Source organism: Coccinella septempunctata, chromosome 2 (genome assembly GCF_907165205.1).
Source record: "Coccinella septempunctata chromosome 2, icCocSept1.1, whole genome shotgun sequence".
In the NCBI taxonomy this organism is placed as follows: domain Eukaryota; kingdom Metazoa; phylum Arthropoda; class Insecta; order Coleoptera; family Coccinellidae; genus Coccinella; species Coccinella septempunctata.
In genome coordinates, this window is record NC_058190.1 from 26759493 (window position 1) to 26786110 (window position 26618).

Here is a 26618-nt window from a genome sequence, read left to right on the forward strand (position 1 = left end):
TGCGCATTGAATTCTGAAACTTTTGATGGGCTGCCATGCATTGAAACTTTCAATTCAGATTGCCTATGATTTCTTCTCATCTTCTCCCTCGCTTGTTCCAACTCGTTTAAGGGTAACATTACTTGGGTGTGGTCAACTAAGACCTCTGCCGCAGTTTAGTCTTTCTCGTCCAGGAGGTTCCGAGTGCCATTGCATTCGAACCTGAGCATATCTTAGATGCATAGCCGCCAAAATCCTCTAAAGACGGCTCTGGTAGAACAGAGACAAAGCGCAGTGTCGCAAATCTTCAATATAAGAACAACGCAAAGATTTTTTTAATCTTAGCGAAACCATAGACAATGGCGGTTTCCTAACTGCCCATAACGAAAATACATGTTATATTAAAAAAATTTATTTTGGAATGCTCATATATATATTGTCTTAGAATATATCAACAAATTTTAACTATTTATCTGTGTACCCTCAACCAAATTAGAACTATAATACACCATTATTTACATAATTATGTTAGAAGGCAAATTTTAACAGATTGAAGATATTTTATTACAGAAAAGTTCCAACAACCTGTAATGAGTTTCAATCACATGAAACTAGTGTCATATATTATTGAAACCAATTTCAGTGCTTAGTGACTAGAGTTTTCCATTTTCATTGGTTGAATAACAGAAGGAATAAAAATTTTAGAAACTTAATTCATAAGATAACACAAAGGATTAATTTCAAATGGAATGGACTACTAATTTATTTTTTCCAAAGACGAAATATCACCACTTTTAGAGTATAATGAGAAATTTCATTCTGAATGATGTAATCGATAAATTAAGTCATTCTGCATAAATAAATAGATCAATTCCAATAAGCTGAAGTAAAGTCAATAAATAAATAAATATAAAAACAATACCATATTATATTTAGTTCAAAATGAATACAAATCAATCTCAAATGAAATCGTTTTAAGGAATACTGCTCGACTACTCGATATTTAGGCCAAAATTAAAATGTTTGAAAATTTAGGTCCCATATAAAAATTAGACTCGATGACACGATAACAAAACAATTTTGATAAAACGTAAATTTATGAGTCAAAAAAAAAATGGAATATTTACTTTGACATTCTCAAACTTATTTCACCTTTCAACAATAATTGATAATTTGCATAGAGAACTATCCATAAATCCATCCACAAGTTTCAATTTACAATAACAAAAATTTTGAAAGATTTAAATGTTCAACATATAAAATTTGGAATGACCACTTAAAGCAAATAGGAAACGGACGAAATGATAGTATATACAGGATGTTTCACCATGAACTGGGCAAATATATATAGTCGTGCAGATGAGATCAGGAGAAATATATACCTATCATCATCGTATATACCCCGTTTTCGAAGCGTAAGCGAGCAACTGCGTTTGAGGTCATTTTTCACAGAAATTTCCCACAGAAACTCTGAAAAAAATCGAGTACGTAAATTTAAAAATTGAAATCTAATTTGGCAACCGAATAAATATCGCGAACTTTACAGGTTTTTCGCCATTTTGAATTTTTTTTATTCTATACTTTATTTGGCTTAGAGTTCGAAAAATACCAAGGAGTGACCAAAAACCATTATTTGAAAACTTACAGAAGAATTACCTTAAAAGCATCCTGGACTCCGAAAACGCGGCATATATCATAAGTGGAAAATATGTTCTCAAACCATCGAAACGAGTGTATCTGTCCACTTTATGGTGAAACACTCCGTACAACATTTTTGGTTCACAACTTCTGTCCACGTATCAACATATTTTCTATCGACATTCTTGCAATAATATGTACACGGGTTTACAACATGAAATTTTCTTTTTGTCATTTTATCGAATTCCTAGATTTAGGTGAAACAAAATCTAGATCTGGCATTGTTGAGATAATTGGAAGATTGTTTTTTTCTTGCCTCACAACAGTGTTCTTACTGACAGAAAAAGATTTCTGAATAGGTACACTTTTACCACTGAAGCCTAAATTTGTTCTCATGTAAGATGAGGGTTGAAAAAAATTCGCACTTGAATTGGACTGGGATATAGTACTTGGAGCAGAAACAAAATCTCCCCAATCATCATCTTCTGCATTGCTGTGTGTAATACTGGAAGGTATATGTTGCTGAACTCTGTGATTTATATCTCCATTCTGTGGGAAACTAATACTGATGTTGTTTTCAGAGCAATTGAAATCAAAATTTGCCTTATCGCTGTGAAAGAACTGGTTGTTTGATCTCATATCACCTGTTTTACCTATGTGTGTATTGGGAAGTAACATATTGTTTTTAGAATTTGAATAAAGTGCATTAAAAGCCTGACTGGTAATAAAAGGTTGTTCATGTGAACTTTGATGGGTTGTATTCTGAGAATTCCGATTGACAACTGGGAATGATATAGATGGAGTTTTTGATGGTGAATGAACAACGCCGTTAGGGGCAACATATGGAGCACTAACTCTGTTAGATTGGATACTACCTAAGTTGAACACTGATAGTGGAAGGTCTGGTGTTGACGTTCTTGTCTTGAGTGGTTCCTTCACACACATGAAATCTGACCAATCTTCTTGATCTCCCTTGTCAACAGGCTTTTTGGTATTAATCTGAGCTACTCCTGTATTATTTGCTTTTTTCTTAACATTCTCACTTGTAGAACTTTTTCGACGTACTCCGTTTACTATACGGTTAATTTCTTCTTCATCCAGTCCTGGCTCTGGCCATTCAATTTTAACAGGCTGATTTTTCATTTTTTCTGGTTTTAAAACTGAAGGTTTCAAAGGTTCTAGAAGTGTAGGCTCAACATGTTGTTTAGCAGGACACGGTAAAGACGACTGGAAATCTGTAAACTCATCTTCTTGATTTTTGGTATAACTTTGTGAAGAAATTGTTTCTACTTCTTCAACATTTTCGTTTATAATTTCAAATGCATCTGTTAAAATATCACAATTATTTGATCTATCAATTGGAACAGATGGTTTATCAGTTTTCACTTGATCATATGATACATCCACTTGGACTGAATTGATTTTCGATTTATCACTGGAATCGCTGAACACACAAGAAGATCCTTCCGACAACTGTTGATTTTTAGATAATTGCAAACTACCATCAATGAAACTAAACTTTGAGTTTTCTTTCAATTGATCAATATGAATGGCTTCTGTTCTTCCCATCGTCAGTTCTTGGAAATATTTGGAAATCTTGTCTGTTTCCACCTCATTTTGATGTGTATTACTACTTATATGTGATTCTCGCAAGGGCATTATATTTGTCCGTATTTCCTCTTTTTCTTCAGTTCCTTGATAAGAGGTGAAATCGCTGAAATCGTCATTCTCTTCTTCTTTATCCATGACTTCGAAATGATTTGAATTTTTGGGGAGTGTATGTTCGAAATTGCTCAATTTTGGCTGGATTGGTTCTACATCTGCGTAAGATTGTTGAGGTGCTTTTATTTTTAAATTGGACGTTTCTTCAATAATTTTAGGCGTTTCGTCAGTAAGATTAGTTGCAGCTGTAACAGAATGGATTTGTTTAGTAAAACGATAAATTTATCACACTTCTCTTATATTCTTGAGGTTGTTACAAAATTAAAATATAAAATAGCGGAATCAACAAAATCAAACTTGGCTCTACGGGGAGTGGAACAGGATGCCATGCAATAATACAACTTATCTATTTCTAGACTTACAATCGCCAAAACTCTGAAATTCTTCAAAAGTTGGTAGAGAAGAATGTAGTAGGTCCAGTTCTTGAGAGTTCACATTTGTAGGACAATATAATGAAAATTCACTCAAATCTAACAGCATTGTTGAAGAATCTTCATTTTCAAATCCAAAACGAATGCAGCATGAAAGATTGAAATGTTAGTTTATTTGGGGTATCTCAAGAAGAAAATATGACGACGTCGAAATACTCTCGTTTTTTTTCCAACAGAACATCTATCTATATTTGAGGTATGCTATGGTTACAACATCAGCTTTTTATTTTTGATAATTTTTGAGGGAATAAAAATATATCTCTTTTTATGAAGAAACCACTTCATGAAATCTCACCCGTAGAGATATTTTTAGTAAAGTATTGCTTTTCAGCTTCAGCGCGAAGACATACAAAAAAGAGTAGTTGGTTAACAGAAGCATACCGCAGATCATTCAATAGTGCATATTTTGTATTTTGAATTGAATTGCAAAGTATCAATTTTTCATTTTCCTTCTTTCTCTGGCCTCACACTATACTATGAGTTCATATTCAATGGTACTAGCAAAGGAAAGATAGGCAACTACAACAACTTTAAGGATTACATAATGAAATATGTATGGTTTATACGCAGAATTAATGAGCGAAATTAATTTAGACATACCACCATCGTATACAGGGTATCACACAAATTCCGTTCATTGAAATCTTTTTGAGGAATCGAATTTCACATTTGCGATTTTTGAGTTAAGCTTTGACTAGAGAAATGACGAAATTAATAATTTCGCTAAAATCTTTGAAAGAAAAAATTGTCGGACATCTAGGGAAAACTAACTTAACTCTATAATTTGGATTTAGGAAGAACAAAATCACTGAAGATACTGTAGTCGAACTAGCAGTTTTTCTGGATTTAAAAAAGGCTGTTGACACCGTTTCTCAAGATATACTTTTTGAACGACTTGAGGGGGTGGGAATCAGACGCTGGAATTGCTGATTAACTACTTATCCAAGAGAAGTCAATGTGTTAAAATAAATAAATAAATGACGTCAGTGAGCGAAGATTGATCGATACAGTTGTACCCAAAGGCACGGTACTGGGTCCTTGTCTACATAATTAATATCGGAAATATTTCTTAAGATAGCAGTGTTACATAATATATGCTGACGACACTGCTCCCTTATTCTCTGCGGACTCCTGGGTTGAGATGTATGAATGGGCAAGAGTGGAAGTAGTAGTCCGAGAGCTGACGACGAAAATCGGCAAGAGTTTTGTAATGGCTCATAATTAAATATGATTTAGTATTGAGGGTGTACATTAGTCCGCACCCATTCTCAAGGTCAGGTAGTGGAACACCTAGCGACGACGCGCTTTAATGTAGGTATATGAAATTACAACATATTCTACAAGTATTTTGTAATGATTGAAAATTGTCACTAAACTAGTTTATAGAACAGAAAACTTGAGAAAGTGGTCAGACCTTATTTCAGTGAAACGCGGTGGGTCAGTACCCCACAGAAGTTGCTGCCTCAACTTAATTGAGAATAAAATAGTCAGACCACATATCAATAGAACAGAGGCAGTCAGCAGTCACCTAAAGTACGGATATTGCAATTTAACATAAATCAAAGAGCGTCGCCGCCAGTTGTCCCACTACCTGACCTTGAGAGTGGGTGCTGACTCATGTACACCACCAAAACTAACTCATATTCAAATATGAGCCATTACAAAACTCTTGCCGATTTTCGTCGCCAGCTCTCGGACTATAGGTACTGCGCAAACTTAGCTTAGTGAGGGTCTTTCGGCTTCAAACCCGATCAAAACGATCTTGATGACTTGCAGTGCTTCATTAATGGACCAAATAATTGTGAGTGAAACACCATCTAACTGTCTCCAAATAGTTAGGGTTGATAAGGTGGTAAGGTAACTTGGTGGTTATGATTGATGAAAACCTTAAATGAAAAGAACATGTTTCCTTTCTGAATGAGAAAATCAGAAATTTCTTACAAACTTATGTACTTAGGGATACTCTGAAGAAGAAACTACTCAGCACTGTCTATTCCTCATTCGTGGAGTCCAATCTTAGATTATTGTATAGTTATGTGGAGTGGGGGTGTCCACAACAGCGTTTTCAAGAAAATTATGACATGTCAGAATACGATTTTAAAGTGAATGTACAGAAAGCCTTTCAGATACTCTCTGGGTGATCTTTATGAAATTTGTAATGTATTGAAGGTAAGAAATTTGTATATACACACAGTTATCTTGCATAGGTTAAAGAAAAAACTAAGAATCATACATATATTACAAGACATGCTGATCTGAGCAACCTGTCTGTGCCACTTATGCACAATGGAACATTATCCGAATAATGTGAATGTGGAAGAATTGCTAACAAAATTTCAGTATACAGAATCCCGTCCTGAGTTTTCTTGAATGACGAAAGGTGAATTTCTCAGCATAAAGAAAAATTTTGATGAAGATGAGAGATAAAATTAAACTTCATGGGTTATTTCCAAGCTCATCCGCTGTAATCGACCAGGTCAGCTTCTTCTGATCTAGGAACAAAGATGACGCCATAATTGATCCATTACTCATTCGCATGAAATTAATTTCGCGGTCAACATACATACGAAAAGTGACAGTTGAAAACATTAGCTTTACCGGCAGAAACCGTGCCCAGGTTCAAATAATGAAGAGAAATAACCAACAGTTGATGCGAATCGAACTTGCCACGTACCACCATCAAATAAGACCAATAGTCAGTATCTACTCTTCCTCGATATGATAGTCTTACTGTTGGCACTCAGAATGATGGAACGTGGCAAGTTTGATTCGGAAGGTAACTTTGGTTGATATTCACATTACCCGTCTGAATCACTTTCTACTACAGATTACAGTATTTTGGATCGCGATGAAAGCAGAATGAACTAAACCGATTCAACTGAAAGGGAACGATATGTTCGTTGACACGCAAAAAAACTACAGATACACACAACATCGTTTTTGACATCTCAGTAACATGATCACATTAGTCATAAATGGATTAAGACTTTGTCTACAAAACGCCTCCTCGAACAGGATGGGCTTTTCGAACAAAACGACGGTTTCTTAGTTTAAGAAAAAACGGCCATATCTGGAAGAGTACGTTTAGCTATTCATCTTGCCAGTGTACCCGCTTCATTGTTCTCTCCAATCTTTGACACTTGTGTTCCCGGGCGAGTGGAATTCTTCTCAATGTGCGTCTCGATGTTATAGTCTAAGATCCCACTGCAGAATTACTACGTTCATTACGTACACGGAAGATTTTGATATCAAATTAAAGCTAATTTTTTTTCGAATAGGATGATGTATGGCTGCCTGTGAAAAAATAGCCGCAAGTTAGGTCTGCCATCTGTTAAGATAGCGAGATATCCGAAATAAAGTAAGAGAGAGTTGGACTCATTTCGCACCATCGGGTTCTTACCCGATGTTCCGAATTATATCTACTGATGTTATGGGATCTTTCACACATGTTCCGGTTTAGTTTTGCACTGAAAAACAACCAGATTGCATTTTCGGCGGCGCTTATCGCCACGAGATTCGAGAGCTTGATGTGCCCACCGTACGGATAAAACCGGATGAATAATTTTTCATTCGGTTGTTTTCCAGTAAAAACCCGACGATAAAAACCCGTGGTGTGAAAGGAATCTTCGTATATTATAACCACGTGCTGGAGCTCGTTGTACACAACGCTGTTGATATTATTTATGTAATCACCCTTCGTCGGGCGCTATACGAATATTGAGAGTTCGGGCGCAATGCATATAATAGATTCTAATAAGAATAAGGTCCAAATAAATTAATATCGAAACATAAGAAGAATTTTTTAAAGAGATGATAAGTCTCACCAAAGTTCATTCTAAAGACACTGGACGATTTATCATGTTCAACAAGATGTATGCGGCAAAAGAGAATGATGAAGAATTCATTAAAAAAATCAAAGGGTTTGTTTCAACCCACATTTTATAGTTTTGGAAGTCATTAAAACAAAAGGTGCTACGGACGATTTTCGTCAATTCGATATTGCTCAATGCTACTAAGTACCACTGTTTAAAGTTTAGTGCAGAGTATAAATGGTTGGCTTCTTCTGGATGGTGCCCTGAAACCAACATGATTTCTGGGAAGTTCAACTCCGATACAAGTAGAAAATGTATTATGTAATTGAGCGAACACATTTTCAGATAATGAAAAAAACTCTGATTGCGACGACGATAGTGACAACTGCGATTGTGAAAGCAACGAGGAATCGGACTTGGACTAGAAAATGTAATACACTGATATAAAATATAACTTGATTCAAGAGACTGATTTTGAAGAAACACGAAAAAAAATTCTTCAGATTTAATTAATTTGTACTTGATGAATAAATCATTTTTTATTAAAAAATAAATCTCTTAATACTTTAAGTTTTTTTCATAATATTCATTACGTAATTATAATTTTGTAAATGTTAAGTCGGCTGGCATCCACCATCCTCATCTAACAAGTGGCGTTGCGCGCCATCTCTTTCACTTTATTTCAGATATCTCGCTATTTTAACAAATGGCAGACCTAACTTGCGGTCATTTTTTCACAGGCAGCCATACATCATCCTATTCGAAAAAAAATTAGCTTTAATTTGATATCAAAAACATCCGTGTACGTCATGAACGTAGTAATTCTGCATCGGGATCTCGTACTATTAGATTGACAGCATGTCAATCTTCTGACTGTGTTTCGGGAAACTGAAGTACCTGTGCCATCTCGAACACGTTTACTAGCCATTATGATGGTGTTCAGGGACTCTCTTCTCCTCTAATGGTCATGAAGCACGTGGTCTACCATTTCCGTGGTTTTTACGAACATTTCCAGTGGCAAAGTATCGTGAGTAAACGGGATATCACATTTTAGCTAACATTCAATAAATTGGCCACTAGTACTTGTTTTGTACCACCCTGGAGCATAACAAGTGGTCTCTTGGCATGGTCATCGGGTCAAACTTTTCTTGGTATAAGAATAAACAGACTTTTAATTACGTAGAACTGTTTGATCTTATTGACAACTAAATACAGACTAAAGAGAAAATCATTGAAATGTGCATTTCTGATAAAAAATTATTAAACTGGATAAAAACTTGCTTCTCTGTGAACGTTTCTAGAATCGTTGTGTGTTTACAGCGGGTTTCACTAAACATTGATTGCTCGATCAACGAAATGACAGTAACTCGATTTGCGAAATGAATTCGCTGAAACTTATTCATTGCTGAATATTTTGAAGAATCAAGGAATTGGGAATCATTGAATGGATGTATATAGATCATAAGTTGACGAGAGAATGATATTCTAAATGATCATGACTGAATTATCGATTGAAAACAAATTGACGTTTATTCGTCAATCCAGCGTTGATTCTCCGATCAAGCTTTGTGAAACCGGTTAGTAATAATGCTGAAGAGCAGTCTGCTAAGTCTGCACACTTTGATATTCAAACAACAAAATTCCTCTACAATGTGTTATTGAAACCAAAAATATAATACTCACAATCTTGTAAACTAGCGAGTCCAGATCCGCTCCAGTCAAATTCAGGGATTGTAGATGTTGATTCTTGTGTTTCTATATTTTTCTGGGGCGATATAATTGGTACCGGTAATTCAGACTTGATTGGCTCTAATGGTTTGGAACATAAATTAGCTGCAAAAATTGGTACCCCAGAGTTCCACGAGGGACCATATAACTGAAAAGTTCATGACATATTATGAATTTAGTAATCATGTAATCAAGGAGTATTATAACAAAGGTGAAAAAATTCCGTCAAGTAGGTTATGCAATTTGGGAGGTTGATGTTCCATTGCGATCGAAAGTATCTATCAGTTGCTGTAGGCTAAGGCTCGTACGAACGGTACGCCTGAAATAGGATCTGTCCGTACTGCAGGACTACATATAGCTTTTGTTGTTGTCCAAAGACTGGAGTGAGATAGTTGCTTAGTGTCGCCAATCACAATTGAGATAGTTGAATCTGACATCATGGTCACGTACAAAAAGGTAAGAGCTATATAAACTTATTTATTTTACGCCACTGCCCTAAAGTCGCGATACACAGAGAAGCATCGAATGTTTGTACCACAACAAAGACATTCATAGTAAGTCAATGCCCATTTCATGTATTTATGTTCTAAGGTTAACCCAAAAAATTCTACTAAGTTACACATTTCTAGCTCGCGTTGGAACATTGAGTTCATCCTTTTTAGTGAAAATTTGGGATTCGATAAGGATTTAGTTCCAACACAAGATTTCATTATTTTAATGGTTTCATCAAGTATACCAAGATGTAACAGTTATTCAATCAACCGTTTATTAATCGTTTAATTAATCAACGAGTTATTTACAAGATTTTTCGTCGATTTTGTTTAACATAGTCGATTTTATTCCTTTGAACGAAAGATTGTACACGCAGTGAAACGGCGAAAATAGTCTTAAGTTGATTATCCGATGAAACCAAAATTTTGAATTCATCTAGTAAAATATTTTCTGACTCACATCCTTGATACGAAAAAGTTAAGCGTTGGTTATTTTCTAAAATACGAAAAAGTTAAGCGTTGGTTATTTTCTAAAATACGAAAAAGTTAAGCGTTGGTTATTTTCTAAATATTGATTTTTTGGAATATCGCAGAATTTTATTACAAAATCAACTGCACAAATTAGGGTACATGCCGTTAATTTTTTTCAAATGTTTTCATCAAGAAATAATTTAAGTGCTGGATTGAATTTCCCAAATTTTTCTACATATTTTCGGGAAGAAAGAACAAGAGTGCTGTGCAAAATTTTTCCCTCATTTTCGATTTTCTAGAAAATTAAAAGAACTTTCGCAAAAAATCGAACGGCACAGCTCAGTACATGTATAGCAAAATCAATTTCAGCCTTGTTTAAACCCAAATTTTCGAAAAGATGGCCATTTAAATTAGTTCGTGAAATATCTTGAGTACCATATAGAATAAAGGACACATTTCAATGGCACAAATCAGCACAAACCCAGCACATTTAAAGAAAACGTGAACTGAGTTTCTACCTCGGTGGTGATGAGCTTAACTTTTGGGGTTCAAAAATGTGCAATTAAGTTTTCGAGGGTAATACCATGATTGTTGAAAATACGTTTACACCAAAATATGTTTACACCAAAGTCCAAGCTGATTTTCTGAAGAACATAAAATGTTCAATTCAACTGGTGTAGTATATTGTCTGAATCTCCTTCTTGAAACAAAAAGTTGAGTCAGAAACCACTCTGCAGTATGTACATTGAGCTTAATCAACGAGATATTAAATTTTATTTATCTCCTTCAAAATTTCCCGTTTTCGATTCGGGCTCTACACTTTTTCTGTAGATTGTCTCTTCGGAAAGTTAAATTTTGGCAACACTGTTCACGCTCAAGCTTATTTAGGAATGCCACGGTTGTATTTGGAGGGTAGCAATCCTCAATGTACTGAATTTCAAGCCTGTTGCCTCGTATAATGATTTTCAACCAATCCACTGATTATTCTAATTTCCGCCATTTCACAGAAAAATTGTTTTTTCTGAAAATCTGAATGGTACAAGTCCGCCCAAATGAGTAAAACAATTGTCGACAAAGAAAAACACACTTACTGGGCTAACTTGTTTCCTAAATTCTCCACTTTTTCAAGTCAGTACACGTATAGCAAAATTTCCATTTAACGAAATCGGTTGTTTTGTTATGGGTATTTTTTTTTTGCAATTACGTGATTTCTTCATAATTTCGAGGAATTTTGTGAAAAGATCTACGGCGCGATTCAGCTTTAATGTTTGATAGCAGCTGAAAATCATCTTGAAACTGTCTTGTGGTGCCCAACAAAGTTGGGGTTTCAAAGTGGTTGATAAGAGTAGGTAGACCAGAGTTTTTTGGTTGGAAAGAGATGTGCGAGTTAAAGAGTTAAACCTTTGATGGTAAAAAAGACATTTTGAACTTAAAATATTAGCAGATTTGTAACATATATATGTGTGATATTTGATCATGAATTTGCAGAATGTCAACCTTCTAAATTTCATAACTACTGACAAAAAATTTTAATGCTCCTAGTTGAAGTGTAATTATAAAGAGGGTGGGGAATAACGGTCAAAGGAACATCATTTATTATTCTTCCAGCGACGTTTCAGATAATACATAGCCTTTATCAAGCTAAAGAAGACGTCAACTATAAGTGTATGAAAAACATGTTAAATAAATTGAAAAGACAAAGCCATGTCACAGAATCAGAAATCTCAAATAAATACCTGAAAAAACATGAACAACACACTAAAAAGTAGGTAGTCAACAGTGATGCAACTCATTTTGAGAATGAACTATTAAAAGTATCTACATTAAAATACATTCCAGCTAGAATATAGTCATAAACTACTAAAACCGAATAATTAGAAAACAGAGCATCCACAACAACCAATCGATGCGGTACAATTGAAAGAAAATCATTTAAATATACACAGTTAACAATTTTATCATGGCAATACAATATATGGAGGCGGAAAAGTCGGCCAAGTCTAAAAACATATATGCCTACTATCTCAATCTAATTTATCGATTGAACCCAAATAGGACAATTAAGTCCTCCCAAATCAGTCCTATAAGTTACAGTATTAGCTGTTCTTTTTATAAAAAGGATTTCTTTGAAATTCCTTCTGAACCAATTTTTCTCATACTCTGATATCTCAACGTCTTCAAAATTAAAACCATGTTCAAACGCTCGAGCGTGCGCTGATAATGTTGTTGAATCTTTCGGGCGCTTACATTCAACAGCATAAACAGCGCACACTTTAGCGTGTGAACATAGTTTTAATTTTGAAGACGTTGAGATATTCTATTCTATTCTATTAGACTATAAGAAAAATTGGTTCAGAAGGAATTTTAAAGAAATGCTTCATATAAAAGAACACCTAATACTGTAAAATATATGACTGATTTGGGTGGAGTTAATTCGTCATATTTGGGTGTAATCGATAAATCGATAATTAAGATAATAGGCATATTTGTTTTTAGTGTTTTAGGTGAGTCGCGTCACTGTTGATTACCTACTTTTTCAGGTATTCATTTGAGATTTCTGGGTCTGTGACATTGCTTTGTCTTTTCAATTAATTTTAACATCTTTTTCATACACTCATAGTTGACATTGTCCATTTTAGCTTGATAAAGGCTACATATTAGCCGAAACATCGCTGGAAGAAAAATAAATGCATAGATGTTCTTGTGACCGTTATTCTACACCCTCTGTTCAAAATTTTGGAACGAAATATCGAATTCGAATACATATGAATATAAAGATTTTATACTCCATTTTGATATTGGAAAGGATTCAGGATAAAAATTTTCAACAAAATCTCCTGAATAAAATATTGAAAAGAAGTGGTATCTGAATACTTACTATATTTCTTACATCGATGTTCAATGTCTTCAAAATGTTTTTTTGAGCACATGATTTGCCCCATTGATATGTGAGTGCATTAGTTTCTGTTATATCCTTGAGATCCTCAAAAACAGAGTTGTTCATTACATAGTCACAATTTGAATAGTCTGCAGTTGTACATTCATTTTTCGGGAACATTTTATCCAAAGCACTTTGAGTTTCTTTCACAGCTTCTTCTGGAGACTTACAAATTTTGACGAAAGACTCTTCCTTGATAACTTTTTCATCATTATCTTCATTATTTGCCGAGTAAGAAGTAAAGTCATCAAAGTCATCATTCTCTAAATTTTCATTTTGTACAAGTTCTGGATTGGCTAGTGATGTAGAAAGTGTCTGTGACTTATTACCATCATCTTCTGAGGCAGTAATATTTTGATAGCTTCCAAACTCATGAAAGTCATCTTCATTAGTTTCAGTGAAGCTCAAACTAGGTACATTATCAGAGATATTATTTTTCAATGTGCACGAGCTGAAATCGGCAAATTCATCAAAATCATCTTTGCTTTCTTGATTTTCAGCTATAGGTAAATTGTGAACACTAGGTACTTCATTAATCCCACTTGAAATTACATCATTCTCCACAGTTGTACATTCAGTATATTCAAAGGCCGTCAACTGAAATGAATTTGTATCTGAAGAACTTAAGTGTTCACTTACAAGTTTTGATGAAGGAAAATCATTATCTTTTTCATCAAAACATTCGCCAGCATCATCTTCTTTGGCATTGATATCATGATTTTCTTCTATTTTGAGTATTTCATCTGATGGTTTTATAAATAAAATTTTATTTTCACCAATCTCACCAATATTTTCAGTTTGGATTTGTTCTGATTGAATGATCTCAATTTCATATTGTACATGTTGAAAATCAATGTTTTCATTGGAAGAGTGAACCGATTCCACAGGTTCAAGCTTTTTGGAAATTTGCTTTTCAGAGCTTTCAGAAGCAACTATATGTTCAAACTCTATTTGGTTGTTCTTATCACTAGGCTTCTTCAAATTTTCAGTTGATTCATTTACATCATAGGTTTCAATAGTAGAAAGATTATTGGGCCCCTTATTCTCCAAACTGTTTGTTTCATCTTTTGATTCTTGAATATCCTCATTATTATCAATAATTGCTGGAATATTATTCTCTATTTGCTCCCATATGGAGAAGTAACTGACAGGTGATGTGGAAATAATATTAGTTGTTGGTTTTTCTTTAGACGTACTGAACATTTCATAACTTTTCTGATCATTACTGATATCGTTGAAATCAGTATAAGTATCAGGAAAGTCATCTTTCGAATTATTCAATGATGAAGGTGTTGATGGAACTGCAAACAATAAAAATTTGTATAATTCAATGAGAATATGAGTTTGTATCGCAAATACATATTAGAATTCCAAAACTTCAAGCTCGCTTCAAGGGCTAATAAAAAGAAATTTATTCCTTATGGGAATAGTCTATAATTGACGACTGGTTTTTGATATTCTTTCATACTCACTTTCATTATCGAAAGATAATTCCTCAGGACCTTTGAAATCGCCAAATTCATCCTCAAAATCTTCATCATCTGGGACTAATGGGGGAGGAGAATCACTCAACAAATGTGGAATAATTGAGTTTGACATTTAGAATCTTATCACGCCTGAGTGATTATTTATGGAAATATTTCTCTTTGGTATATATTTTACCATGAATGACTATACTGATAAGTTATTTTATGAAATAATGGGAATATATGATTACAAGCAATCTGGAACTGAAAAAACAGTTAGGAAAATTCAATTAAATGTTTGAAAAATGTAACTCTTAATAAACAAAACCTACCTGAGTGCATTGAAAGGTCTCGACTCAAAAACAAAATCGAAAAGAATTAAAATATTCTTATATTCCAAATATTTCTAATTATTTTGACAACTACTATCAAATGTATCAAACTGCATGTCAATATAAATAAAGAACTACTATGTACTGAACTACTATCTATGATCAACAAACCTACACCATTGTAGTGAGCAGTTCATAAACCTGAATTAGTAATATTAAGTTTTTAAAATACTGTTTCCAAATAACGAACTACAATATAACCGAAATTAATGGCTTGGTCTCCTGAGTGATTTCTAAATGTTATAATTATTTGGACACTAATTTGATCTTTAGTCACTATTGACTGTAGGCATGATCGACCATGATCTATGGCAATTTGTCACATTCTGACAGAATCAAATAACCTCAAATAAATTTCCTTTCAGAAAGGAGTTGGCTTCGTAGCATATGCAGTTATTGAAGAATATTATTAATATTCAGAAAAATGGTTTTGGATTTGGATTTATTTAGGAATGATAAAGGTGGAAATTTAGAAAAGATAAAGGAGAACCAAAAGAAAAGATTCAAGGATGTAGGTTTAGTTGATTTAGTTGTTGAAAAAGATTCCTTATGGAGGCAGTTGAGACATAATGCCGATAATTGGAACAAACTCAAAAATCTTTGTAGTAAAACAATTGGGGAGAAGATGAAAAAAAAAGAACCTCAGGGTGACGCAACCGAAGACGTTCCTTCAGATATTTCAGATAATTTGAGTGCCATTAATGGTGACTTACTAAAACCCTTGACTGTAAACCAAATCAAGAAGGTACTTCTCAGACCCACCGCTCTATTTTCATACTAATAATATTAAATTTAAGGTTCGTGCCTTGATAGATGAGGCTATTCTCAAGAACGAACAAGATTTAGCAGAAACTGAGAAAGCTAGAAACAATGCTCTAAGAGAAGTGGGTAATCATTTACATGAGTCAGTACCAGTAGATGATGATGAAGATAATAATAAAGTAGAGAGAACTTTTGGAAATTGTGAATCCAGAAAGAAATATTCTCATGTTGATTTAATACATATGATTGATGGTGAGTAGTGCATGATGAAATTATTCATGGCACTTAAATTAAAATTATTCAAATATGCGCTACAGTCCTGAGAGCAGAAGATTTTGTAAATAATGATTGTCTGTCCGGGGTTAATGGGTAATGCAAAAGTTTTCCACTCCAGAATGTAAAAGTGAAGACAAAATGTCAACATTTGTAGATAGGAAGTTGAAAAAACCTTATTATTTCAACATATAAGATGGGCATATAAATTTTGGGTTTAGGCTATATTGTGTATTTTAAACCTTACTATTACATATGAGGGATGGCAACTGAGGGATCTAGTCCTTTAATATGCAGCATTGGTGGCTTGTGATCATTCTAACTAAGGAGGAAAATTTTGAGTATCGTTGGAGTCGACTAGTTTCAGTCAATAAATAATATATTTTTCTATACAAAAAAAGACGTTATGAGATTAATTTTCATTTAAAATAGTTTAATAAATGTATTTTATCAACTGGTAAAAACCAGGGTGGGGGAGAGTTATTTTTGTTAGGAAGGATTAACTGATTGAAATTATTTTTCACTTTTTAATCTAGAATATCTTCTCATTGCATTGCAGCACCCTTCTTGTAACATGGGTTTCGAAATCCCACAATCCAAAATTCTGGTGTTCAGACTGTTTACCAATCACTCACCAGCTTCCTTCCCTCAGAAGCTACCCTTTTTCATCATTTGATATAATGTATAAATCCGATCATGTTAGTCATAAGAAAGGAGGAAAAGGTCACAAAAATTCGCCTGAAATACAAAAATCAGCACATATATTTGGAGCACATTTTGAATGAAATGTGAAAAGTACCCAACGATCCTACGTTTATAAAAAAATGCATCAAAGTTCAAAGTTCGCGAATATGGGGTTCAGGCGTTTTTCAGCTAAACGTAATTTTTGCTCAACAGTAAAACGGCAGCCATCTTAGCGATAGACTTTTTTCTTTGGAGCTCTTGATCTACAGGCGCCTTCTTAGGCCTGCCGCAGACATGCAACTTTTCAGTTGCGCAACAGTTTGATTGCAAGCGGTTCGAGCGCGCACACAAAGGCAATCGCTGCAACTTTTCAGTTGCATGTCTGTGCGGTCCCATATAAATGCATTGTACTCACTTCTGCAACTAAACAGTTGCAAAACTAAAAATTGCATGTCTGCGGCAGGCCTTACTGGCGAGCTTCAACTGCAACCGGTCATAAAAATCCCATAAAATTTTACGACCTGCCTCGTTCGTCGCAGACTTCATAGACAGCCATTTTTGTCTATCTCATCAAGATAATACATTTGTTGTCCTTTATTATCAAGGCATATTTCAGTCGATGTTGCCAGCTTGAGCAATTCTCATAAAACGATTTAAACTTCAAATACCCATTTTTATTTTTCATTTTTAAAGGTCGATTCATATTATACGTTCCGCTCAGTTCAGGCCGGCGGAAGGATCATTAGCCGTTGACGGAGGTTGCGTTCATATTATCAGTCACGATCGTCTCAGTCACCTTCCGCTTCGTGTGTCGTGAATCTTCGGTTGCATTCGAATCGACCAGCACTTGACATATGAAGCCTTTCATTTTGATCAAAACAGTAGAAGAACCCTAAAATTATTGTTAAATTATCAGTATTATTATTTTCGTTGTTTCTCTTAAGGCGCATTTATACCAAACGAGCATTATTCGCGAACACTGTTTGCAAACAGTAGTACGGGCGGTGTAAACAGTCATCGGCGTCGAACAGAGTTCGCAAACCCTGTTTTCGAACGTTTCAGAGAGCTCGAGCTCATTCGCCACATGCCGGTAAAGTAACGTTTCATTATAAGGCAGTGTTTGCGAACAATGCACGCAATATGCACAGGCGGTGTAAACACTCATCGACGCCGAATAAAGTTTACGAAGCCTGTTTCAAAACGTTTTAAAATGCTCGATCCCGTTCCGTCTCATGTCGGTAAACCGACGAATCATCAAAGGGATTCAGATTTCCTTGCACATCTGGCGTCATATCATCGAAATCACCGGTGGACCGTGATAAGTTATTGGGTCTTGGTATTTAATTTATTTTGAATTTTGGTTAGATCTCTTGAATCGTGATTTCATAATTATTGATCAATCCATTTGAAATGGAGTCCATTTACGATGGCTTCACAGACAGACGATAATAATTTTCGATATTGATGGTTTTGAAATTCGGTAAAGGTACATGATACCATAAGAATCTCCCGTAGCCTAGGCTGACCAGATTATCCAATGTTCAATGACGGACGGACCTGATCAAAAGAAAAATTTTTTTTACCATTTTTTCCGATTCAGCCCTGATTAGAAGATATAGCCATTTTAGGTTTTCATAATGAGCTGTGCCATCCCTGGAAAAACAAATTACCTTCAAAATAACTAAATGAATCTGTGACGTCTGTGGATCTTTCAAAAAGAGTTGCATTCGGTCAAAATTACCCAATTTTTCGAATTTCACAGATATCTTTTATTTTTGAACTTCAAATTACTCGAAAACTATATTTCCAAATTCAATTCATTCGATAAAGCCTAGAAATAACATTTTTTTTATATTTTTTAACAACCTGTATCTTTTAAACCGAGCCGATTCGGAAAAAAACGGTATAGGAAAAAAGTGTTTCTTTTGACCTCAAGATTCTACTGTGAAATATTTGTACGAGTCTATAAGACTCACCCTGTATATGATTCCAGCTACTCAGTTTCCTACAAGGTATGGCGATAAAAAAAATCTATTTATTGAAAATAGAGAAATAATAAAAGTGTATTACAACACAAAAACGAAAATTTAATAATATTAATATAATGGTTGTGCATTACACTGTGGAATGAGAAGAGTGCTTCAGGCGTTTCTAGAGAAGCTTCTTCATCCCCAAAATTTGAATGCCTCAAATATTTGGTCAGGGAGGAAGACGCTGCTGCATTAAATTTTTTTTTATGTTCGTAACTTGAAACATGCCGTACATTATCTCTTCTTCCTCCAAATGCAATCTGAATTGGCCCAAACACTTCGTACATTGGACTTCAGAATCAAGTTTTGTGTTTTAAAAAATGGAAATTCTTTCGAAAGATCTTCCATAAATTTGCACTTTCTTTTTTTACTATCCATCTCAAATAATCTTGACAAAAATACTGAATTAAATTTTGACGGACGTTTTCCAGAGACGGACTTCTTGGACGATTGACGGACTGTCCGTCACAATGACGGACGTCTGGTCACCCTACCGTAGTCAAAAATCGTTAGTGCCAGTCTAACCGACGCTGGAAATGCTCTCTCGATGATTGGTGTCTTTCTTGACACTTTTTCCTCAATTTTGTCCGATAATGACATGCGGCAGAAATTTCTAAAAAGTTCAGTTTCGTCCGCTCTCAAGTCATCTAGCAGCTGGGTATAATTTCTTCCTTTCAGAAAAGAATTCACCCAGGTTGTTCGTCTCCTCCTTTGGCGTAGAGTTCATTTGAGAGATTATTACTGTCAGAGACTCTGAGTACTATAGATTCAGTAGAAATTGCAATTTATTGCAATTTTTACTAATTGCATTATAGATAATGAGGGTTCCATGTCGGTGCACTTTAGAGAGACCTCGTTGAATTATCAAGAACAACTGCTCGTTCGGACAGGCGCGAGCTGTGTGAACACCTCCCATTCTGAGTTCTCGAACGTTTGAAAACATTTCAAAACGTTTCGAAACGTTTTGAAACGTTCGAAAACAATGCTCGTTTGGTGTAAATGCACCTTTACGTGCCCTATCTCATAGGACGTAAACCCTTTAACTTCTGCTAAAAATAAAATTGCTGCAATTACGCCTGAATGAATGATGTGCTTTTGCATTATTGTTAGACGAAGATGAAGAGGAACAAAAAGTCGGTAAAAAGATTGGGTGTCTAACCAAAATTTGAAAAGAGGAAAGTTGAAGGTGAATATTGGACATTATAAAAAAAATTGGTCCACACATCATGGCTATTTTAGAATGAACAGGATATCATTTCGATTATACAGGGTAATTCATATTGGGACATGGGCTACGGGCAGATTGTTTGGAGCAAAATATGGCGATAGGACCAAATATACCTCAATAAAATATTGCTGTGGAAAAAGATAGAGGGCGTTAAAGTTGAATTTTTCATGAGGGGAAAGAATAATATTTTCTTCAAAGTTCGAAAGTCCTTTATTGAAAGAATTAGAAAAGGCATAGAATAAGGGGCAGGACACGTAGAAAATTTAATTCAAGTTTATTCTTTTTATGTTACATTGTTTTAAATTATGCTTTATCGTCGAAATAAATAAATAAAATAAATAAGCCGTTACTTCAAATCCCCTTCCGATGCTCTGAACTGTTCAATTGTGTTTTTCTTAAAAACAGAAATAAAAAATATACAGTGGAATTATTAGCAAAAAACGAAAAAAAATCAACTTTAACGCCCTCTTTTTTTTGCACAGCAATATTTCATTAAGGTATATTTGGTCCTATCGCCATATTTTTGTCCAAACAATCTGCCCTTAGCCTATGTCCGAATAGTTATGAATCATCCTGTATACTGTGAAAATTTCGCAATTAATACAAAAAAAAAGTTCAAAGAAGCTTTCACAACAAAGGACAACCCTCGATTGACTGAGCTGAACTGACCGGTTGCTTATTCATATTATACGTTCAGTCTCATTCAGTCCAACCACGCCCCTCAGCCCATCCGCAAAATATTCTCTGGAAGAATACCGTCGGACGGTCGTAAGCGTGCCGATAGGTGCTGAAGGGTCGGAGACGGATAGTATGAATTAGTCCATATAAAATACATTGAAAGATATTTTGACTGAGCTGAACTGAACTGAGACGGACGGATAATATGAACTGACCTTAAGTGCTTAAAATAATTTTTTTTTTGGGAAACGGTTGAAATAGTTATTTTAAAACGTGATTGTTAAAAGATATTTCATAAAAAATACATCATTTTCGTCAGAAGGAGTATTCCCTATTCAAAACATTGTGTTCTTCACCTATTTTTATGATAAAACTCATCGTTTGGCTGAAAAAATTTCTTTCATTTATTTTAAAATGGTATTCCCAACTTTCTTTTCAATTTTTAGTTCTACGCGTATTTTTGTTACATTGTAATCCTGAATGTCTATTTTGACCGTGCTATACTGCTTCACAAAAAAAGCGCCTTATTCAGTATGAGTTTTACTCATATATTTTTAGTGACTCGCATAAAAAATTGAACACCTTATCCATATATTCAGAGTTCTGAATGCCGATTTCGTCTGTCGGAAAGTCAAGAAGACACACACATAGCTAGGTTGATCAAAATTAAATGCTGGCAAAAAAAAAGAAGCAATATTCCAGATATTTTTGAAATAAAACCTACTGAAACGAAATGAAGAAGTTCGAAAATAATTATTTATGTACCAAGGACGAAAAAATGTCTATTACAATCAAGCCTGCAAATTGATAGCCGAGGCGCAGCCGAGGATAGGTAGCACGCGAGACAATTTAGACAGTTTTTGCCGAGGTGCATATTACATTTTTTCGTCGACCTCACATACCTTTATGAAAGTAAGAAGTCACTCGTTTGAAGGCCTCATTCAGGTGTCCGTAATGGGGAATTCTGCTCAATTTGGGTTATCACTGCATATGCAAGTTTAAACTGAATAATTATGAGTTTCATTCATGATTTTTTCAAATGCACCGCGGAAACTATTCAAAATCATTTTTCAAATATGTTCGAGTTTACGATTTAGCAACAGCGCCTATTAGACAATGAAAAGAACAATGTCCGATCAGCTTGTTTATAAAATAACAGCTGTTGATTTAAAGGCGCGTACTTACTGGCGAACCACAACTGCAACCGGCCATAAAAATCCCATAAAATTTTACGACCTTCCTCGTTCGTCGCAGACTTCATAGACAGCCATCTTTGTCTATCTCATTAAGATAATGTATTTGTTGTTCTTTATTATCAAGGCATATTTCAGTCGATGTTGCCAACTTGTGCAATCGAAATGAAACGCTTTAAATTTTAAATACCCATTTTTATTTTTCATTTCTAAGTGATTAAAATAATTTTTTTACATTTTTCAAAATGTAAGGTTCAAAGATATTTTATAAAAAATACATCATTTTCGACAGAAGGAGTATTCCCTATTGTCAATTCTATGAGCTCTGGTCGAGTGTTACTGTTATCCATATCGCTATCACTATCCATTCTTGATTATACTGAACACTAACATTCAGACCACGTACCTAATTCATTGGTAAAATCTAGCCGATTTCGTGAAGAATTAATTTGACAACATCAAATGACAGTTATTGTCACAGGAACTTATGTTTTCATCAAATTCTGTATTCAGAAAATTGAATCAATTGCCTCGGGATCTAATATATTGCTTAGTGACGAATAGCCGGACGAAAAGAAAATCAGTACAAAAAGTGAATCGGGACGAAAAGTACAAGCCTTCAGAAATAGTAGACTTGTCAATCGGAAATTTGTACGTAAAATGTCATTTTTTGTTCAGGTCGACAAAAAAATTCATTTATTTCATTCCTAATCAAATTTCACCCTGCATCCTTATTTTTTATATAGAGCTATAGTTGGATCTCTGTAATGCCAGATGGAAAATTCAAAATTTTTTTAGTTTTGATTGAAGTATGAAAAAATTAAACAGCCTATCTTTCCGTTTCCTACTTCTTAATTAGTTTTTATTTTTCAGTAATTGTGATTTTTATTTGAGATAATAATTCATCAAATACTACCCCGCGAAAAAGGCATGTAGACTAGTAGCTCTGCACTTTTTTACTATACATGGTGAGTCTTTGACTCGTACAAATATCTTAATAGTAGATTCTTGAGACCAAAAGAAGCACAACCCATTCCGAATCGGCTTGGTTTAAGAGATATACCATAAAGAAGAAAAACCATAAAACTACCAAAATACAACAATTAATTTATTGTTTATAGAATCATGTCCATCACAGATACACCCAAACTCTGCCCCCTTTAGTTCAGTTATTATTCAAATTATGTTTTTAAGGAATATAGGCAGCTTAATTTTCTTGTAGGCATGGATGGGGAAAGAGGTACATTGGTCTCAGGTGGAAGAGGATACTATTTGACTGGGCCTGCTGTTTTCCTGGAACAAGCTCTTATTAATCTTGCTCTGAGGATATTGCACAAGAAACAGTACAAACCACTTTACACTCCATTTTTCATGAGGAAAGAGGTAGGGTTCAATGCTCTAGTATAAATTTCGCGATAAAATTTTAATCCAATATTTCACGAAAATAAAAATTTTAGGTTATGCAGGAAGTAGCACAATTATCCCAGTTTGATGAGGAGCTGTATAAGGTTATTGGGAAAGGAAGTGAAAAAGCTGGAGAGAAAGATATTGAAGAGAAATATCTTATTGCAACTTCTGAACAACCAATTGCTGCTTTTCATAGAGATGAATGGTTAGCAGAATCTTCTCTTCCTATTAGATATGCTGGCATATCTACTTGTTTCAGACAAGAAGTGGGATCGCATGGTAGAGATACAAGGGGCATTTTCAGAGTACATCAATTTGAGAAGGTAATGATAGTAATTTTTTCATTCATTAATTTGATTCTGAATATTTTGAAGGTTGAGCAATTCTGTTTGACATCCCCATTTGACAATGCATCTTGGATAATGATGGATGAAATGATTGCCAATGCAGAAGACTTTTACAAATCGCTGGGAATACCATATAGAATCGTCAATATAGTTTCAGGTGCTTTGAATCATGCTGCCGCTAAAAAATTAGACCTGGAAGCATGGTTTCCAGGATCTGGTGCATTTCGAGAACTGGTTTCTTGTAGTAACTGTTTGGAATATCAAGCTAGGAGACTTTTAGTGAGGTCAGTAATGTTCCTTCACAGTTTGTGAACAGCTATAGCAAATGTTACGTTCTTAATCGAACCTCCCAACTTGCTATCATTAGATATCGATTGAAATTTATTTTGGGAGGATTTTGCATCTCTTCACAAACCTTTTAGGGCTTTCACTCCCAATCTCTGAAACAAAATTAATTAAAAATGAAATCAACGATTTGCTCCTGCGTGAATTCTTGCACTAATTTGTCAGGAGCAAATTAACTAGAAAAAAATTGTTGCCTGACAATGAACTCAAAATAAATAACGTTGAAACTATAATTCTTCGTAACGTACAAGAATTCACGCAGGAGCAAATCGTTGATTTCATTTTTAATTAATTTTGTTTCAGAGATTGGGAGTGAAAGCCCTAAAAGGTTTGTGAAGAGTTGCTATCATTAGGACCCCGACGTGAAGAGAGTACATTCGAATTCGAGAGGCCAGTCGTAAACACTGTAACATGCAGTGTTAACGCATCCAGAACGTGATTACGCAGTGATGTGTTCATGAATGTTTTTTAGACGGTGTAATATTTGAAAAAAAAATCAATGTTTCACTTGAACACTGGTTAATAATAACGCTTTATTCAGTTTGTTTACGCTGACCCCTCGGTGCGCTATCTTAAGAGGGGTCTACATCGTTTCAGTGGTTAGGTGAAATGATTTTTTCAATGAATTTTCACATAAAAATATTTCTTGAGGAGTCTCGTCAATCGCTACAATTCGAAACCTGCTGAAATTGAAAAAAAGACGTTCGTAAAGTGCTGCTATCTATTCCACGATAATGAAAACTATTGTAATTTTCGCAACTGCTACTGGTCGTTCAAGTGGTCTGGCAAGACCCCACATTCTGATAGTCTTTCACCTCTTACGGCTAATACGGATGGCGAGAAAGTTCCATGGTATAAACTCCTACTAAATGTTTTATACAGGGTCTTCTACAAGCTCTTTGACAAACTTTGACAGAAGGTAGATGTGCTTCTTTTGACCATTTTTTTTCCTATGAACATAGGTCCGATTCGTTTTCGTTCAGGAGTTACAAGCATCTGAAATTTTTTTTTTGTTTTGATTAAGTAGGCCGGCGGAAAATATCGATTGATGTGTAATTTGACGTTATTTTAATTATTCATTTGACACTTGTTTCACTGAGGATGTTATCAACAATAACCATAATGAACATGTATGGGCACTGCAGAATCCATATGCCATAAGACATAGACGATGTCAGCAACGTTTCAGTGTAAACGTTTCGGGTGGGATTTTCAACAATGATTTGATGCCAGTACATGTTATAAATGATCGTTTAAATGCAGATTTGTATACATTTTTTTTTTTGGAGCACAACCTTTATTTTGACTTCATTGATAACTCAGAGATCAACATTGTTGGAAATATGTGGTATCAGCACGATGGTGCACCACCACATAGAGGGAGACAAGTAGTCAGTTGGCTGAATGAACATTTCCCGAATAAATGGATAGGTCAAGGGGGACCGATACAATGACCATCTCGTTCTCCTAATCTAAATAGCTTAGATTTTTATTTATGGGGTCATATGAAGCAGCTTGTTTATCATGTTGGAATCCAATCTCATTAGAATTCAATTTCCAGCAAACCAAATACGAAACGACCCAAATCTTTAATTCGTCGATGTGAAGCTTGCATTCAACCCGAAGGTGGACACTTTGAACAATTTTTATAGTCCCAAAATTTCCAAATTATTAAGATTTGAATATAAAAATTTGATTTTTCAAATGCTTGTATCTTCTAAACAAAAACGAATCGGATATATGTTCATAGGAATAAAAATGTTCAGAATAAGCACAGCTACCATCTGTCAAAGTTTGTCATAGAGCTTGTAGAACACCCTGTATAGGCGATTTTTGTAACACGATTCATTTTGACTTTTGACGTGTTCTATCTTCGCAAAGAAAGACTCGAAAACACTGTGTATACAGTTTGCCATATCGAGACTCATGTTCTAAACGTGTTTAATTCATTAGAGTATTTATTTCAGGTATGGACAAACCAAGAAGATGAATACTACTACCGACTACGTGCATATGCTGAACGCAACTATGTGTGCTACAACCAGAGTAATCTGCGCCATCTTGGAGGTACACCAGACTGAAACTGGTATTAAGGTTCCAGATGTTTTGAAAGATTTTATGCCAGAACCATACAAAGAAGAAATTCCATTTGTAAAACCTGCTCCAATTGACACTGAAAAAGAGAAGAAATCTAAGAAGCAGAAAGATAAAAAGGGTACAGGAGAAGAATAGTTGTGCTTATTTGTTAATTTGCATTTATTGGTACTCAAATAATTCCTCTAATAAATAACAATACTTTTCAAATCGAAATCATTTTGTTATTATTTAAAGTCCTGAAAGCAGTTTTTTAACATGAAATAATCGGAGAGGTAACATATTGAAGTTTTTATCAATCAAGCTGCTGAAGCTGTCAACGTTTTATTCCCCTCAAAGATTCATTGTTTTAGTATCATCAAAATTCGTCTTTATTAATTTCAAAAAAACTTACAGAAGAGCAAATAATCAATGTCTTGAAGATTTCAATAAAGAACAACCTAGAGTTCAAGAAATCAATATACAGTTTGGTTTGGTCCAACGAAAACTTAACCATTTTCAGGCTTCAA

General features: G+C 34.6%; 2 protein-coding genes across 2 annotated transcripts; one reads left to right on the forward strand and one right to left on the reverse strand.

The window, feature by feature from the left end:
- Nucleotides 1–378: 378 nt before the first annotated feature.
- Nucleotides 379–15130, reverse strand: LOC123306926 (WASH complex subunit 2). The gene is made up of 5 exons (XM_044889128.1): nt 15009–15130; nt 14683–14940; nt 13151–14511; nt 9266–9458; nt 379–3524 (listed from the first exon to the last, which is right to left on the reverse strand). The coding sequence occupies exons 2-5, from the start codon at nt 14807–14809 to the stop codon at nt 1849–1851; spliced, it is 3357 nt and encodes a 1118-aa protein (XP_044745063.1). The 5' UTR covers nt 14810–14940; nt 15009–15130; the 3' UTR covers nt 379–1848.
- A 277-nt stretch (nt 15131–15407) lies between these two features.
- Nucleotides 15408–26325, forward strand: LOC123308016 (serine--tRNA ligase, cytoplasmic). Its single transcript, XM_044890535.1, has 6 exons — nt 15408–15813; nt 15866–16082; nt 23139–23299; nt 23374–23646; nt 23698–23954; nt 25983–26325. Exons 1-6 carry the CDS (start codon nt 15493–15495, stop codon nt 26245–26247), a joined length of 1494 nt encoding a protein of 497 aa, XP_044746470.1. The 5' UTR covers nt 15408–15492; the 3' UTR covers nt 26248–26325.
- The last annotated feature ends 293 nt before the right edge of the window (nt 26326–26618 follow it).

Excerpts from the sequence above, each read along its gene's own strand:
- LOC123306926 (XM_044889128.1), bottom strand. The coding sequence starts at position 14,809 with ATGTCAAACTCAATTATTCCACATTTGTTGAGTGATTCTCCTCCCCCA. Across the intron at positions 14,512-14,682 it reads ATTATCTTTCGATAATGAAA|TTCCATCAACACCTTCATCA; the intron begins GTGAGTATGAAA and ends TATTGTTTGCAG. Across the intron at positions 9,459-13,150 it reads ACATCGATGTAAGAAATATA|TTATATGGTCCCTCGTGGAA; the intron begins GTAAGTATTCAG and ends TGAACTTTTCAG.
- LOC123308016 (XM_044890535.1), top strand. The coding sequence starts at position 15,493 with ATGGTTTTGGATTTGGATTTATTTAGGAATGATAAAGGTGGAAATTTA. Across the intron at positions 23,647-23,697 it reads GAGTACATCAATTTGAGAAG|GTTGAGCAATTCTGTTTGAC; the intron begins GTAATGATAGTA and ends AATATTTTGAAG. Across the intron at positions 23,955-25,982 it reads GCTAGGAGACTTTTAGTGAG|GTATGGACAAACCAAGAAGA; the intron begins GTCAGTAATGTT and ends TATTTATTTCAG.